We start from the raw sequence: 18240 nt of genomic DNA on the forward strand, positions 1-18240 counted from the left end.
CAGGGCTGATCTTCCTCACAAAAAAAAAAAAAAAAGAAAGAAATTAGAGTGTCTGTCAGTACAGTTTAGAGTGATTGAAATTTATATAAATTGTCGATCTTCATTGAGTAGGAAATGTGCTAAAATACTTTATATGTCCTGTGTCATTTTTCCTTCATAGTAATACTTAGAAATAGGTTCTGTATCCCATTTCACAGTTGAGGAAACTGGCTTGGAAAGTTGCAGACTAATCAGACTCTTGGTTAGTTTGAATGTTAACCGGAAGGCAGAAGTTAAGCAGGTAAGAACAGTCAGGAGCTGAGTTCCGGTCGTACAGCAATGTCTTTGCTCTTGGCTGCCTCTTTTACTGTACCACTTTTGATGGCCAAGGATGGGAAAAAAAAAAAAGACCTAATTTACAATACTCATAAAAGTTACCTAAGGGTGAAAGTCTTAGATTTTGCTTCTTTTTGATGGTCTTGACAGTTTTGAGAAGTACTGGTCAGGTTTTTTGTAGGATGTCCCTCCTTTGGGATTTGTCTCATATGTTTCTCATGGTTAGCCTGGGGTTATGAGTTTGGGGAACAAAAACCACAAAGGTAAAAGGTCATTGTCATCACATCAAGGATACATGCTATCCACATACCTAGGAATACAGTTGCTGGATTGTATGGTAAGATTATGTTTAGCTTTGTAAGAAACTGTCAAACTGTCTTCCCAAGTGGCTACAGTATTCTGCATACCTACCGAGAGTTTATTTTTCTCCACATCCTCGCCATCAATTGGTATATTCAGTTAGTTTTGATTTTTGTCATTCTAATAGGTATATTTTAATTTGCAATACCCTAATGACAAATGATGTTGAGCATCTTTTCATTTGGTTATTTACCACCTGTATATCTTCTTTGGTGAGCTGTCTGTTCAAGTCTTTTGCCCGTTTTTTAATTGGGTTGTTTGTTTTCTTATTGTTAAGTTTTAAAAGTTCTTTGTATACTTATTTTGGATATAAGTCCTTTATCAGAGATGTGTTTGCAAGTATGTTCTCCCTTTCTCTGACTTGTCTCTTCATCTCTTAACAATGTTCTCCTCAGAGTAGAAGTCTTTAATTTTAATTAAGTCTAACTTAATTTTTATTTCACAGATTATGCTTTACATGTCGTTTCCAAAAACTTATCATCAAACCAAGGTCACACAGATTTCTGCTATATTTTTTTCTGTAAGTTTTATATAGTATATTTAAGTCTAAAATCCATTTTGAGTTAATTTTTGTGAAACATGTAGGGTCTGTGTCTAGGTTCTTTTTATTTGGATGTGGGTATCCATTTGTTTCAGCACCTTTTGTTGAAGACTATTGTTCTCCCTTGAATTGTCTTTGCTCCTTTGTCCGTGACCACTTGACTATATTTCTGTGGATCAATTTCTGGGCTCTCTCTTTTGTTCCATTGATCTGTGTGTCTATTTTTTTGCCAATACTCACTGTCTTGATTACTGTAGTTTTATAGTAAGTATTGAAATCAGAAATTGTGAGTCCTCCAACATTTTTCTTCTTCAATACTCTGGATCTTTTGCCTTTCCATGTATTCTTTAGAATATGTTTGTCGATCTATAAACTAGCTCTCTGGGATTTTGATTGGGATTCCATTGAGTCTATAGATCAGGTAGGGAAGAATTGGCAACTTAACAATATTGACTCTGTGTATCACCATGAGCGTGGACTATTTCTCCTTTGATTCTTCATCAGAGTTTTATAGTTTTCTACATAGAGTTTCTGTGCATATTTTGTTAGATTTGTACCAAAAGATTTCATTTCTTTTCTTGCTTTAGTGTATGTTATTGTGCGTGTTTTTTTTAAATATATTTTTTTTAGGACAATTTTAGGTTCACAGCAAAATTGAGAGAAAGGTTCAGAGATTTCCCACCTGCTTTCTGCCCCCACACATGTATGGGACAATATGGAACACTTCACAAATGTGCATATCATCTTTGAGCAGGAGTCATGCTAATCTTTTCTGTATTCTTCCAATTTTAATATATATCCTGCCAAAGCAAGTACTGCTATTGTATTTTAATTTCAAATTTCAATTGTTCTTTGCTGTTATATAAGAAAGCAGTTGACTTACTAACTTCATGTTCTAAGACCTTGTTTTATATGCTTATTAGTTGTAGGAATGTTTTGCTTGTTTGTTTGCTTGCTTTGTTTTGTTTTCTTATGGTTGATTCTTTGGGAATTTTGACATAGAAATGATGTCACCTGCAAACAATGTTTTATTTCTTTCTCTGTAATCTTATAAGTTTTGTTTCCTTTTCTTATTGAATTAGGTAAGACTTCCAGTACAATTTGAATAGGAGTAGTAAGAGTGGACATCTTCGCCTTGTTCCCATTCTTAAGAGGAAAGCGTTCGATTTCTCACCATTCAATATGATATTAGTTGTAGGTTTTTGTAGATGTTCTTTTTCAACTTGAGGAAATTTCCCTCTATTCCTAGTTTGCTGAGAGTTTTTTTTTTTTTTTTTATTGATGTTTTAATGGTTTCTAACATTGTGAAATTTGGGTTGTACATTTTTGTTTGTCCATCACCGTATACATGATTCCCTTCACCCCTTGTGCCCACCCCCCACCCCCACTGCCCCTGGTAACCACAGTCCAGTTTTCTCTGTCCATGTGTTGGTTTATATTCCACATATGAGTGAGATCATACAGTGTTTGTCTTTCTCTTTCTGGCTTATTTCACTTAACATAATATGCTCCAGGCCCATCCATGTTGTTGCAAATGGGACGATTTTGTCTTTTTTATGGCTGAGTAGTATTCCATTGTATATATGTACCACATTTTCTTAATCCAGTCATCAGTCGAGGGACACTTAGGTTGCTTCCACTTCTTGGCTATGGTGAATAATGCTGCAATGAACATAGGGGTGCATAAGCCTCTTTGGATTGTTGATTTCAGGTGCGTTGGATAGATTCCCAGTAGTGGGATGGCTGGATCATAGGGCATCTCTATTTTTAATTCTTTGAGGAATCTCCATACCGTTTTCCATAGAGGCTGCACCAATTTGCATTCCCACCAGCTGTGTATGAGGGTTCCTGTTTCTCCACATCCTCTCCAACATTTGTTGTTTTTTGTCTTGGTGATTATAGCCATTCTAACAGGCATGAGGTGGTATCTTAGTGTTGTTTTGATTTGCACTTCCCTGATGATTAGTGATGTTGAGCATCTTTTCATGTGCCTATTGGCCATCTGTATATCTTCCTTGGAGAAGTGTCTGTTCATTTCCTCTGCCCATTTTTTGATCGGGTTGTTTGTTTTTTTGTTGTTCAATTGTGTGAGTTCTTTATATATTATGGAGATCAACCCCTTGTCAGATGTATGTTTTGCAAATATTCTCTCCCAGCTGGTTGGTTGTCTGTTCATCTTGATTCTGGTTTCATTTGTCTTATAAAAGCTCTTTAATCTGATAAAGTCCCACTTGTTTATTTTTTCTTTAGTTTCCCTAGTCTGGGTAGGCATGTCATCCGAAAAGATTCCTTTAAAACCAATGTCAAATAGTGTGTTGCCTATATTTTCTTCTATGAGTTTTATAGTTTCAGGTCTCACCTTCAGATCTTTGATCCATTTTGAGTTAATTTTTGTGTATGGCGATAGCACATGGTCCACTTTCATTCTTTTGCATGTGGCTGTCCAGTTTTCCCAACACCATTTATTGAAGAGACTTTCCTTTCTCCATTGCATGTTCTTAGCACCTTTGTCGAAAATTAACTGTCCGTATATGTGTGGTTTTATTTCTGGGCTTTCAATTCTGTTCCATTGATCTGTGTGTCTGTTTTTGTACCAGTACCATGCTGTTTTGATTACTATTGCTTTCTAGTATGTTTTGAAGTCAGGGATTGTGATGCCTCCTGCTTTGTTCTTTTTCTTTAGGATTTCTTTAGCTATTTGGGGTCTTTTGTTGCCCCATATAAATTTTAGTATTCTTTTTTCTATTTCTGTGAAGAATGTTATTGGGATTCTGATTGGGATTGCACTGAATCTGTAGATTGCTTTAGGTAATATAGACATTTTAACTATGTTTATTCTTCCAATTCACCTGCATGGGATATCTTTCCATTTCTTTATGTCATCATGGATTTCTTTCAATAATGTCTTGTAGTTCTCATTGTATAGGTCCTTCACCTCCTTGGTAAGATTTATTCCTAGGTATTTTATTCTTTTTGATGCAATTGTAAATGGTATTATCTTTTTGAGCTCTCTTTCTGTTAGTTCATTATTAGCATATAGAAATGCAACTGATTTTTGTAGATTGATTTTGTACCCTGCAACTTTGCTGTAGTTGTTGCTTGTTTGTAATAGTTTTCCAACAGATTCTTTAGGGTTTTCTATATATACAATCATGTCATCTGCAAATAGTGAGAGTTTCACTTCTTCGTTACCTATTTGGATTCCTTTTATTCCTTTTTCTTGCCTAATTGCTCTGGCCAAAACCTCCAGTACTATGTTGAACAGGAGTGGTGAGAGTGGGCAGCCCTGCCTCGTTCCTGTTCTCAGAGGAATGGCTTTCAGTCTTTCCCCGTTGAGTATGATGTTGGCTGTGGGTTTGTCATATATGGCCTTTATTATGTTGAGGTACTTTCCTTCTATTCCCATTTTATTGAGAGTTTTTATCATAAATGGATGTTGTATCTTGTCAAATGCCTTCTCTGCGTCTATTGAGATGATCATGTGGTTTTTATTCTTTGTTTTGTTGATGTGATGTATCACGTTGATTGATTTGCGGATGTTGAACCATTCCTGCGTCCCTGGTATAAATCCCACTTGATCATGGTCTATGATCTTTTTAATGTATTGTTGTATTCGGTTTGCCAGTATTTTGTTGAGGATTTTTGCATCAATGTTCATCAGCGATATTGGCCTGTAATTTTCTTTCTTTGTATTGTCTTTGTCTGGTTTTGGTATCAGGGTGATGTTGGCCTCGTAGAATGATTTAGGAAGTGTTCCATCTTCCTCTATTTTTTGGAATAGTTTGAGAAGGATGGGTATTAAATCTTCTTTGAATGTTTGGTAAAATTCACTGGAGAAGCCATCTGGTCCTGGACTTTTATTTTTTGGGAGGTTTTTGATTACTATTTCAATCTCTTTACTTGTTATTGGTCTATTCAGATTCACCATTTCTTCTTGGTTCTATTTTGGGAGGTTGTATAAGTCTAAGAATTTATCCATTTCTTCTAGATTGTCCAATTTGTTGGCATATAATTTCTCATAGTGTTCTCTTATAATCCTTTGTATTTCCATGGTATCCGTTGTAATTTCTCCTCTTTCATTTCTAATTTTATTTACTTGAGCCTTTTCTCTTTTTTTCTTAGTAAGCCTGGCTAAGGGTTTGTCTATTTTGTTTATCTTCTCGAAGAACCAACTCTTTGTTTCAGTAATCCTTTCTACTGTTTTTTGAAATAAACAATTTCATTTATTTCTGCTCTGATTTTTATTATTTCTCTCCTTCTGCTGGCTTTGGGCTTTGTTTGTTCTTCTTTTTCTAGTTCTGTTAGGTGTAATTTAAGGTTGCCTATTAGGGCTTTTTCTTGTTTGTTAAGGTGGGCTTGTATCGCTATGAGTTTCCCTCTCAGGACTGCTTTTGCTGCATCCCACATGGTTTGATATGGCATGTTATCATTTTCGTTTGTTTCCAGATAGTTTTTGATTTCTCCTTTAATTTCATCAATGATCCATTGGTTGTTCAGTAGCATGTTGTTTAATCTCCACATTTTTGTCACTTTCCCAGTTTTTTTTTTCATGGTTCATTTCCAGTTTCATAGCCTTATGGTCTGAAAAAATGCTTGTTATGATTTCAATCTTCTTAAATTTATTGAGGCTTGCTTTGTTTCCCCACATATGGTCTATCCTAGAGAATGTTCCATGCGCGCTTGAGAAGAATGTGTAGTCAGCTGTCTTTGGATGGAGTGCTCTGTATATGTCTACTAGGTCCATCTCGTCCAGTTTTTCATTTAAGTCTGCTATTTCTTTATTGACTTTTTGTCTGGATGATCTATCCATTGCTGTAAGTGGGGTGTTAAGATCCCCTACTATTATTGTAGTGTTGTTGATTTCTCCTTTTAGGTTTGTTAATAGTTGCTTTATGTACATTGGTGCTCCTATGTTGGGTGCATATATATTTATAAGTGATATGTCTTCTTGATGTAGTGTCCCTTTTATCATTATATATTTCCCTTCTTTGTCTTTCTTAACCTGTTTTATCTTGAAGTCTACTTTGTCTGATATGAGTATGGCAACACCTGCTTTCTTTTGTTTGCCATTAGCTTGGAGTATTGTCTTCCATCCTTTCACTCTGAGCCTGTGCTTGTCTTTAGTGCTAAGATGTGTTTCCTGAAGGCAGCATATTGTTGCGTCTTGCTTTTTAATCCATCGTGCCGCTCTGTATCTTTTGATTGGAGAGTTCAATCCATTTACATTTAGGGTAATTATTGATATATGAGGGCTTAATGTTGCTGTTTTGTCACTTATTTTCTGGTTCTTTTGCATTTCCTTTGTTTCTTGTCCCATTTGTTTTGGACTGCTAATTCAGTTTGGTTGTTCTGTCTTATGATTCTTCTAGTTTTCTCTTTGTTTATCATATGTGGTTTCGCTTTGATTATTTGTTTAGTGGTTACCTTGAGGTTTGGGCAAAATATCTTGTGTATGAGATAGTCCATTATCTGATGGCCTCCTATTTCCTTATACTAAGTCAATTCAGTCACTTTCCTCTTCCCCTTCTAAGTTGTTCTTTTTATACCTTATTCTATCTTGTGTTGTGGCTGTGTGTTTACAGTGATGAGATTAAATTTATTTTTGGTGAATTTCTTCCTTTGATCTTTGAATTTAGTATTTAAGTGGTTGCTAACCTATTCCGGTAAAGATCTACTATTTCTCTGATTTTGTCTACCTACTTTTCTCCTTCCTCCAAGCTTTGTGTTCCCTTTCTCTTCTCTTTTTCAGGCCTGAGGGCCTTCTGGAGTATTTCTTGTAGTGGGGGTCTCGTGGCCATGAACTCCCTTAGCTTTTGTTTATCTGGGAGAGTTACTATTTCTCCATCATATTTGAAGGATATTTTTGCTGGATAGAGTATTCTTGGCTGAAAGTTTTTGTCTTTCAGTATTTTGAATATATCATTCCAGTCTCTTCTAGCCTGAAAAGTTTCTGTTGAGAAATCCACTGAAAGCCTGATGGGAGTTCCTTTGTAGGTTATTTTTTGTTTTTGTCTAGCTGCCCTTAATATTGTTTCTTTGTCGTTGACCCTGGCTAGCCTTACCACTAGGTGTCGTGGTGAAGGCCTTTGTCTGTTAATATATATAGGTGTCCTGTTGGCTTCGCTTACTGGTATTTCCTGCTCCTTCCCCAGATTTGGGAAAGTCTCAGCTATTATTTCCTTGAATAGGCTCTCTGTTCCTCTTTCCCTCTCCTCTCCCTCAGGAATACCTATAATTCTTATGTTACATTTTCTAATAGAGTCAGATATTTCTCGGAGTCTTTCTTCATTTCTTTTTAGTCTTAGTTCTCTCTCCTCTTCCATCTGGAGTATATCTGTATTCCTATCCTCTAAAGTACTAATTCTTTCCTCCATATTGTCAGCTCTGTTCTTTAAAGATTCCAGATTCTCCTTTATCTCCTCCATTGTGTTCTTCATCTCCATCAGCACTGATTGGTTTTTCTTTATTATTTCAATCTCTTTTGTGAAGAAACTCCTAATCTCATTGAATTGTTTGTGTTGTCTCGTATTTCGTTGAGTGTTTTTATGATAGCTATTTTGAAATCTCTGTCATTTAGTTTATGGATTTCTGTGTCTTTGGGGTTGATTTCTGGGTGCTTGTCATTTTGTTTCTGGTCTGGTGATTTCATATATTTTTGCATTGTGGTTCCTGTGTTGGTTTTGTTTTTCCTCATCCTGGAAGTCTCTGGTTGCAATTTCCACCTGCCGCCACTGTCTGGTGGTAAAGGGCTGTGTAGTCTAAGCCCCCTGTGCTCTGCCCCGGTTTTTCTGCTGCGATCCGCAGTTTTGTTTTGTTTTTTTTCCCCGCTGCGATCCACGGGTCCAGTCGTTTGATCAGGTCTACCGCAGATCGCTAGGTCTGGTCTGGTCGGTTGAGCTGCAGAGTCCAGGTTGCGGGGAGGGGAGAGCTCTCTGTTTTGCCCTCTGGGTCCCTGACATGGGAGGCTTCTCGTTTGCCCCTCTTTATCCGCTCTCTGGGGTGCTCAGATGTTGATGGTAGCCCTGTGCCTCCTCTGAGTCCTCTGTGCTGGAGTTTCCCACTGGCTGAGAGAGTCCGAAGAGCCACAGTTTCCCTGCCGACAGCCGCCCCTCCCCCCTCTCTGGGAGCCGGGCGGACTGGGATCGCTGATCTGATGGGGAGGGAGCGGAGTTCTCCTTACCTCTCCCCACTTCCTCCGGGGGCTCAGCATGTTCCGCTCTCAGATGTGCGGCAGTGTGGATCCCTCCGCTCTAGGTTTTCACTGTCTGGGTTTCCGTTGTTGGTCTGTGACTGTTGCTTTTGTTGTATCTTGTCGGGGGAAGAGTTCACGGGAAAGCTCACTCCGCCATGATCTGCTGAGAGTTTTTATCATGAATGGTGTTGCATTTTGTTAGATGCTTTTTCTGCTCTGATCATGTGATTTTTCTTCTTAAGTCTTGTTGATGTGGTGGATCACATTGATTTTCTAATATTGAACCAACCTTACATACCTGGAATAAATCCCACTTGGTCATGTGTAATTTTTTAATACATTGTCAGATTTAATTTGCTACTACTTTTGAAGATTTTTGCGTCTTTGTTCACGAGAGATATTAATTTATAGTTTTTTTTTTTCATTTTATAATGTCTTTATCTAATGTCTTTGGTTATTAGGAAGCCTTGTCCTTGTTCCTCCTTGGACCACATGTCTCTTCCTGGAGAGGTCACATAGCAGCTAGGCCAGCCCCACAGTGCCCTCCTGAGGCCTCCCTGTCCCCCACCCTTGGCCAGTCGTGGCTCCTAGAGGACGACTTACAAAAAAACTCTTGGGAGGTGCCTTCTAAAACAGGTCCCCACCAGAGCTCAAGGCCAAGTGGAGGCCAGTCACTTCTGTCCTCCCTGGCTGGCCCAGGCCAATCCCAGCCTCTGACTAGTAATATAGAAGTAATTTTCAGGAGGCAGTCGCAATGACCAGCCTCATAAAATGAGTTTGGAAGAGATTGTGGAGAACTGATATAATTTCTTCTTTTAATATTTGTTAGAATTCACCAGTGAAAGTATTTCGGCCTCGTGCGTTCTTTTTTGGAAGATTGATTATTGATTAAATTTCTTTAATAGACATAAGTTTATTCAGTTTACTTAATTCTCCTTGTATGCAATTTAGTCATTTGTATATTTCAAAGAATTTGTATATTTCAAAATCAAGTCCATCTAAGTTAACAAATTTGTGGGCCTAGAGTTGTTCATAATCTTTCTTTGTTATCCTTTAATGTCCTTGAGATAAGTAGTGATGACCCTCTTACATTTCTGATATCATTTTTTTTTCTTGGTTAGTCTGTCTAGAGGTTTATCAATTTAATTGATCGTTCCAAAGAACCAGCTTTGAGTTTTGTTAATTTTCTCTATTGTTTTTGGAAATTAAGTTTTTAGCTGTCTCTTTGCTGTCCAGTCAAACTAGAGAAGCAGGAGATAACTGAAATGGAGGCAGCCCCGCTATCTGCTGTGTTTCTTCTCGTTTGGGGGACTTTGTCCGTGGGAGGTGGATCTGGCTGTGCCCTTATTCTCTGGAGTAGCTGCATTTTTCTGTCCTCATTTCCTCATAGGACCTACACGTTTTCTCAGGTTTCTGCTTATGTTGAACTATTCTTGGTACGGCTGCCTCCTTCCTTACGTGAATGTGGGGGCCGGCCCGGTGGCGCGAGCAGTTAAGTGCGCGCGCTCCGGTGCGGCAGCCCCGGGTTCGCTGATTTGGATCCCGGGCATGCACCAACGCACCACTTGTCGAGCCGTGCTGTGGCGGCGTCCCATATAAAGTGGAGGAAGATGGGCACGGATCTTAGCCCAGGGGTAGTCTTCCTCAGCAAAAAAGAGGATTAGCATCAGATGTTAGCTCAGGGCTGATCTTCCTCACAAAAAAAAAAAAAAGAAGAAAGAAAGAAATACATGAATAGAAAATATCTGTATTTAACTTAAGAATGGTATTTTAAATTACTATGTAGTTGATACATTATTTGGGAAAGCTCCTTTTATTCTCTCTGTCATGGAACCCTGGCATATATTTTGGTTCCTGGCTTTGCTAGCGGTGTGTTCTCAGGCAATTTTAAGATCTCTCTAGGCCTCAGTTTCCTTGTCCATAGACAAGCAAAGTGAGGCCCACATCCTAGTGCTGGAGTGAAGATTGGGTGTGACCCTGGCATGGCATTGTAGAGAAGTCCTTGGTGGATGCAGCCTTCCCAGATGCCATAGCTTTCTGCTCTGTATCCTAGCCAGAAATTGAGTCTTAATTTCTTTGATGTTACCATATTTATTGTTGCTGGACCAGGTGCCTAAATGACTTAACTTCCTGTTGGTAGATACCTGTTTCTCATTTGCTTTAAGTTTTACTTTGCGTGTAGTTTCCTTATTTCCTTTTACAGAATATGCAGTGTTGATTTTTCTGAGTATAAATGCATGTGAACAATGAAATGTTAGAGAACATGATATATATTGCTAATTTGACCCTCTTGCTTGCAGGGGAAGGGGAGGAGTCACAGCCCGGCCAGTTGGAGTTGGTGTGCCACGAGGGACGCCAGCTTCTAGGGGAGTCATTTCCACTCGAGGGCCAGTGAGTCGGGGAAGAGGACTGCTCACTCCTAGAGCAAGAGGAGTGCCCCCAACTGGGTACAGACCTCCACCGCCACCCCCAACACAAGAGACTTATGGAGATTATGTAAGTGAAGGTGTCACACAACAGCTTTGGTGATCGGATTGACCCAGTCCAGACACAGCATTGGGTGCTGTGACCAAGTAGACTCCCTCGTAGACTCCCTCACTTTGTTTTAGTTCTTGAATATTCCCATCAGAGTTCAGCAAACATTTATTAAGTGCTAAATAAGTACTTGGTACTAGAGGTACCAAAAATGGAAAAAAAAATAATTTGTTCATAAAATAGCTTAAATCTAAGATATAGAAGATGAATTTGGGTGGTGTGGAGGTTCAAGACCAGGGTCAAGGAGACATGTTATCAAGCTCTTACAGGATTTTAACGTAGCATTCTTTCCTCTTCCACTCTACGTTGCCTCTGAGTAACTCAATCATATAAAAAATAATTGACTACATATACCAACCTGTTTTTACCCTTAAGTGTTTCCTCTTAAGCTCTGCCACTGAATATGGATTCTTAGTGGAAATTCTTTTCAATGAAGAAAACAATGTTCTCAATTTTTTAAGTTAATGCAAATCAGCTAGTTTTTCCATTTACCGTTCAATAATTCTTTGATACGGTTCATAGACTTACTTAACATAGGAGAAAGAAAATATAACCATGAAAACTGAAAGAAGATATAACCATGAAAACTGGGCTAGGGGGAAGGGAGGAAGAATTCTTTAACAAGAATACAATACGAATTCCCTGGGATTCTTACTATAACTTCCTAGTTTACCATAAAAGAAGACTATAAGTAGCAGGTAGATGTTTCCTGGTAGTCACTGAGAGTATTAAAGAAAGAGTATGTGAACTGGCGTCAAAGAAGGGAAAGCAGTGGCAGGGCTACAGTGAAGAACCAGTGAGTTTAGTGTTTTACTTGAGTGGAGATCTCTCGCTAGGGGCTCAGCACCTCTTTGCACAGTGTCTGGAAGGTTGCAGTAATCCCCTGGGCCACAGACAACCTCTGCAGCTTCATCTGCAGCCACTGGAAAGACCCAAGTCCTTGTCCTAGACATACTGAACTGTTTGTAATTCCCTGAATATGCTGTGTCCTCTTAGGCTTCCAGACCTTTGCTCACGCTGCGTTCTCTGCCTAGAGTTCTCTTCTCACTTCGTCTCTCTCCTGTTTGTCCTTCTAGGCTTAGGTCAGCTATACTAGGGAAAGTCAGAGGAGGTCAGAGCTGGCCTATTGAGGATTACTACAGTCGTTCCATGTCTCCCTCCCTCCTAGACTGTGACTTCCAGACGAGCAAGCATGGAGAGCTTTTATCTTTTGATACGTGGCAGAGAGTGCATACTGGGAGCTCAGTAAATTATATTTAACAAATAAATTCTGTAATAGACAGTTTCACCATTTTGCTGTTCAGTTGGGGAAGGATGTGGCCTCTGTCTCTTCTCTTTGTATTCTGTACAGTTGGATGTATTCCTCTTTCCTAATATTCTTACCAGGCTGACAATAATAATCATGCCTTGAGCTCTTCCACACATGCTGAGAATAGCAGTGACTATAAAGGAAAGGAGATACTGTTAAATTCCTTTTAGGTAGGCCCAGTGTCTGTTTATTTCTACCTTGGCTCACCTTGAGTTCTCTTAGGTTTAGATTAATGTAGATGTTTCTGGCTGGTGTTAGGGTGACTGTGAGGCACTGGGTCTGGAAAACCTGGATTCTGGACCCCACTCTACCATAAATATGTATCAGTCAGGCATGGTATTTAACTTTTTTGGCTTCACAATCCATGTTTCAGAAAGAGCTGTTGCCTCCTTTCCATGCATTAATTCATCTTTCCACTCGGCAAAGATTGATTGAATTCCTACTGTGTGAACAAGACACACACATGCTTTGTCTCAGCATGTAGACTCTGGTGAGTCTAGAATGAAATTAGATGAATACAAATAAAATTTTCTTGAAAGGTTAAAGTTTAGGGGAGTAAAAGGAAGAGAAATTCAAGGCACTTGGTTTTTCTGTTTGTAGCTCTGAATTTTGTTGATAAATGATGGGAAAGTCATTAAAACAATTGATTTGAAAAGTATTCTGTAGAGTTAATTTAGTCCCATTTCGATCCACTACAATGGATGATGACGTAGTGGTCGTGTAGAAGAATACTTGTGTACCTTCAGGAGCAGACAAGAGTTTGAAAGCTCTGGAGGAGAAAGGCAGCCTCGTTGTTGAGTCCCACACTCATACCTAGTGCTCCCCAGGCACTGACTGTCTCTGTGACTGCAGTTGCAGCACAGGTCTTTCTGCCGCACCACAGTGTTGCCTTCAAATAACTGACAGCCACATTTGCCATCTTCGTTTTAATTTGGCTGGAATGCAGCATTAGCAATTTCTTCAACTTCGTACAACTCTTGTGCACGTAAAATGGTTGTGTACTTTGTGAGTAGGCTTTATGTGGTATAGTAGAAATCCTATCATGAGTACACTCGCTTCCCCAAGTTGAATTAGTGTCATGAAGAGTTTAGGTTATGTGTTATAACTTTCCCTCTTAATTTTGTATCTGTTATTCTTGGGAATGCTTATTAAAATTAATAACCAAGAACAAGGCTTTTCCCCACTTAGCCTAGCATTTTTTAAGCCCTCCACACAGTTACAGTGGAAGCTTCAGTAGTTGAACACTGCACATAACAAACATTCTTGGTAGCTGGTATGAGGAAATCACCACCTCACCTTGCCCACACCTCACCTCACCTCACCTCACCTCACCTCCAGGAGCTCTGACACTCAGCTGTGCTCTTTTGACCTCATCTTCCTCCCCTGACCCAGCTTTAATTGAATTTCCTACTTCCACCCCCTCTAATACAGCTTTGCGGTCTCTGGCATATGCCCAGACATTGGCTGTTGGTCTTAACTGTTTGAAATCCTTGCACAGATTACTCTCACAACATGCTTAGTTTTGCAGCATGAGAAGGGGGTAAAAAAGTTAAAAAAAAATTTTATTTTGTTTGCTTGCTTGTTTCTAGGATTTTAGATCGAGTGGGTATACAATAAGATATCCAACTTAAAAAGCCTAGGATTCTATAACCCCAAAAAATGGTTATTCATTTATGTAGCAAGTGGGAAAGTTGAAGTTGTTATTCTTAGAATATATTAAAATAATTATTCCATTACACTGGAGTAATCATAAATTAGATTCTAAACTCCATGAGGGTGGAGATCCTCCCCCCCCAACCCCCATTCACCATTATATTCCCAGCACCTGGTATAACGTCTGGCCCATAGTAGGTCTTTAATAAATGTTTGCTGAATGAGTGAATGAATGAATGAATATTCTCAAGACTGAGTTTTTTAAAATTGCCACCTGTGGAGAACCCACCCCAGATGCCTTCTGTGTGTTTTTTCATTTTTATTCACATAGCAATTTATATATAACTTAATTATTAGCGTATAGCTGGGTAGTACAATCATTGGTTAGTATATGTCTGTTTCTCAGCAGATTACAGACTTCTTTAATCTCTAGCCAATAGCATAGTTTCTGGCACATTGTAAGCACTTAGTAAATGTTTATTGGACTAGATAACCCTGCGTAGACCTGATGATTTTTCCTAATGAACGTTACCATTGATCTTTTCCAAGTCATGATTGTAACAGTCTGGCGGGAAGTGTGATGGTTGGCATTTGAAAAAAGATCTTCCCTTAGTTATTCTTGCCTTCTAGTGCTCAGAGGGCAGTTGTGGGTTACAGAGAGATAACATTAACTCTGTGTAGCTCCTGAAGGTAACAGAGTAACAAATTGTAAATCTCATCTCAGTGTAAGAATAAACTTTCAAGAAGAACGTAATATTTAATGAGAAACTACTCCCGACAAGGCACTTTGATATGTGTGATGTCATGTTGTTCTCACAGCCACTCAATGAGATATTATGATCCTGTTGTAAAAATGAGAATTTAAGGTTGGGGAAGTTAAATGTCTTGTTCAAAGTCACATGGGATAAAGAAGCAGATTCGGGATTCAAAATTCAAGGGCTGCATTCTATCTCGAACAATCAGTGCTTTATTAAAAACAGTGCCCTATTAGCTGAGATTATAAGATCTCCTCATCTTTGGAGAAAACGAAGCAGATATTGCACGTGGCCCTCTTCAGGAGTGCTATAAAAGGGATGATAGGAAACTGAATTAAATAACCTCTGTCGTCCCTTGCATTTGAATAATTCTCTGGTTTTAAGCTACCTGGAGTAGGCAAATGGAAATTGAGAACTGTTAGGAAGAATGGGATGGGGTTAGGATTTAAAAAAATAATAAACAGAGCATTATTATTACACTTTTGGCAAAAATAAAAAATAGCATTTTCACTATTTAAGAATTTTAAGAGCATCTATATCTTAAAAAAGGCTTGTCATTCCTTTACAACTTAGAAATATAATTTTTAAAGATCTTGTTGAAATACATTCATAGTGATAAATGTTTTATTTCTATAGAACTTGCTGGGTTATATCTAACCAATTCAATTTACTTTTTATTTTAACTTTCATTTAACATTTGGTATCCGAGGCCATTATCTCCAGAATGAAAGACAAAAAGAAATCATATCAGTTGCTTATTTAAACAAAAAAGAGGATAAAATCCTTTCTTTCATATCCTGCCACGACTGTTGCTTTCTTGAGAAAACATACATTTCAATTCTTAAAATACTCAGTATTCTTCAGATTATGTATACTAAAATGAAAGTATTCCAGTATAGTTTTAGGCCCAAGAAAAACTCAATTAATGGTATATATGTTAAAATTATTTTTATTAAGTAGTTATAGTATGCCCGTTATAAGAACGTGCTTTATTAGCCCAAGTGAGAAAGCCTGATAATTTGAAGGTATTTGCTTGTCAAAATGTCCATATTGAAATTTGACTGATTTTTCTCGAGGTGAGTTGTTGAAGATATTTGATCATTTATAATGTCATAGAAGCCAACTGTTCTTCAGCAGAGTCGCTGTCACAGAGTATTCCCTGAGTGTGTGTCATTGAGAATATCTGTTAGAAATAAGTGTTAGACTGTGAAAGGATGATTGTTACAGAAGTACATGTAACATACACAGTAGCCATTTGAGCAGAATAGGCTAACCCTCGGTGAGACCAGATCGTTCTCTCAGTGAACGCTTGTCTTTTACGAATAACTGTAAGAAAATAAGGCAATTTAACATGATTAGCTTTTTCCCAAAGAAGAAGAAAACAGATAATGGATGTGTTTTCAACCATTTAAGTATAAATTGAGACCTTCTGCTCCACTTTTAACTTAGTAAAATTAGACATAATTACAGTAACTCCTCATCTTTTTTGAGAACAAGAAGTACCTCTTTCCCAAAATGACATTGATTCCTTACTTACTGTCCAAATAATTAAATAACTGACAAATTAATTAGTGTAAGCCAGAACACATTCAATGAGAACACTTTAACAATTCAAAATGTTGGTGTAGTCACACAGAAAGATATGTTTGATGCTTCCTGGCAGAGCCCAATTTACATAAGAATTTCTAAAGTGAAACCATTTTTGATAAATTGCTCTAGGTTTCACATACAAAAAAAATAAATGCAATCTAAATAGATACACATTCCCCAAACACTCGATATGTTAGTTTTATTTACTATCTCTGAAAAATCTTGTCAATTTCCATCCTTTCACCTAACATTTATCTGTTAATAACCACTGTATCTGAATCGCTGACTCTGGCCTCTCTCTTGAGCTCCCTCTGGTCTCACCTTCCTGTGTCCAGCTCTCCCTGCGTGCCCCACGACACTGTGAAAGGTGGGGTAAGGGCCAGGGGGGAGGGCCTCGTTTCTTCCCGAGTCCTGGGTGGGTAAGTGGCTCTGCCTGTGCTCAGGCTCCCAGGCTCCCAGGCCCATTGGTTCATCTTCTTCATTCCCTGGATTCAAGCAGTAACCCAGGTCTTTTCATGTCTTTGGAAATAAGTGTTGGAGCTCCAGTTCATCTGCATCACAGCTGCTTTAGTTAAGATGCCTGTCCTCCTCAGGAAGTATTCTCGCCAACCTCCCGGTGTCCACAGCATGTGCTCTGGTTACGTCTTCTCGCAGCAGCTGCTCTTTTCAAATTTGCTCTTATTTGTTTGTATATTTGTTTTTGTGCCTGACCTCTCACTAACTTTAAATCTTTGTTCATTCTTTCATTCCTACATCTAACATATAGTAGTCATTCAATAAATGCTGATTATTTAGATGGATGGATGAATGGACGGACGGATGGACAGACTCACATCTAGACAATTGCCGTAGCTTCCTTAGTCACACCGTTGCGTTTAGTCTTGGCCTGGCCCTGGTCCCTTCTCTTTAGCAATATATAATTCATACCACTTCCGGTGTACTTTCTAATATCTAAAGTCTGATAATGCTGCTGCCCCCTTGGCCCTAGAGCGTAAGAACTAATTTAGAATTTTAGAAGGATCTCAGTCTCGCAGGATAAAGCTGAGATTCTTCTAAGTGACATCTGAAGCCTTTCTTGTCTGTCTTTCTGTCTGACTGACTGTTCAGCCTCATAACCCTCTGCTCTCCCCATATTATCGTTTTATTTCCATCAATACCTAGTACAGTTCCTTAAATGTACCAGGGACTTGGACACTGTCGCATGTGCTGTTGGTTCTCTTCGAGTGCCTCTTCTTGTTTTGTTCCTGGCAACTCTTGTTACTCTTTATTTTTCAGTCGTGAAACCTTCCTGGTTCTGATCAAGCACAGTCAGCAGCATCTTTGGTGCACTTGGCACCACCTCGCTGTCTACTTACTTGTCCTCACTAGACTGTGGATTTCTTTAGGGCATGAACTGTCTTTTTTTAAATTTTATTTTAGTTTTCTCAGAGCCTATCAAAGGGCCTGACATTTTGGAGATACTAAATAAGCATGTGGAGGATCGCCTTTATTAATGCCAGTTCAATTCCATCATTCCGTGTGTCATGTGCACTGTTAAACATACTTAGCGAGATGAAATTAAGCATCTTTAGCCAATTTTAGCAAACGTAATGCGGCTAATTTAGTGAACTGATAAATAGGAAAAACAAACAATGCAATTTAATAAAAAATATTATTCTAAGAGGTAAAATACTTGGTTTCTAAACCCCCTTGTTGTCAGTATTACCATCTATTTGTTTCTTAGGTAAATTATTTAACCTTTTTAGTTTCTTCCTCTCCAAAATGCATATGATCATACTTTACATAACAAATCAGAGGTTAGGCCAGGTGCTCTCCCAACCTCTTCTCCAACTTGAAATTCTGTAATTGAGCATTTTCTGAAGCTTACTTGGTTTCCACTATCACCCTAAAGACGGTTTTTCTAATAAGAAATTGTATTTTCATCAAGTAGAAATATTGATATTGAAAGGAAAGTCACAGAATAAATGAGGCAAACATTTTAATGAGAGAA

The 18240-nt window shown here is 38.5% G+C and overlaps 1 protein-coding gene and 1 non-coding gene across 3 annotated transcripts in view; one reads left to right on the plus strand and one right to left on the minus strand.

Moving 5' to 3' along the window:
• Positions 1 to 18240, plus strand: part of KHDRBS3 (KH RNA binding domain containing, signal transduction associated 3) — a 183124-nt gene that overhangs the window by 110136 nt on the left and 54748 nt on the right. The window contains exon 6 of one of the 2 annotated variants that reach the window (XM_058564980.1): positions 10709 to 10904. The exons of the other annotated variant lie outside the window; for it this stretch is intronic. Coding sequence (XP_058420963.1) covers positions 10709 to 10904 — 196 coding nt within the window. The remainder of the gene's footprint in view (positions 1 to 10708; positions 10905 to 18240) is intronic. 2 annotated transcript variants of the gene reach the window in all.
• On the minus strand, positions 1926 to 2032 carry LOC131419750 (U6 spliceosomal RNA). The gene has a single exon (XR_009223327.1). It is a non-coding gene; the product is annotated as a U6 spliceosomal RNA (small nuclear RNA).

Source organism: Diceros bicornis, chromosome 21 (genome assembly GCF_020826845.1).
Source record: "Diceros bicornis minor isolate mBicDic1 chromosome 21, mDicBic1.mat.cur, whole genome shotgun sequence".
Lineage (NCBI taxonomy): Eukaryota > Metazoa > Chordata > Mammalia > Perissodactyla > Rhinocerotidae > Diceros > Diceros bicornis.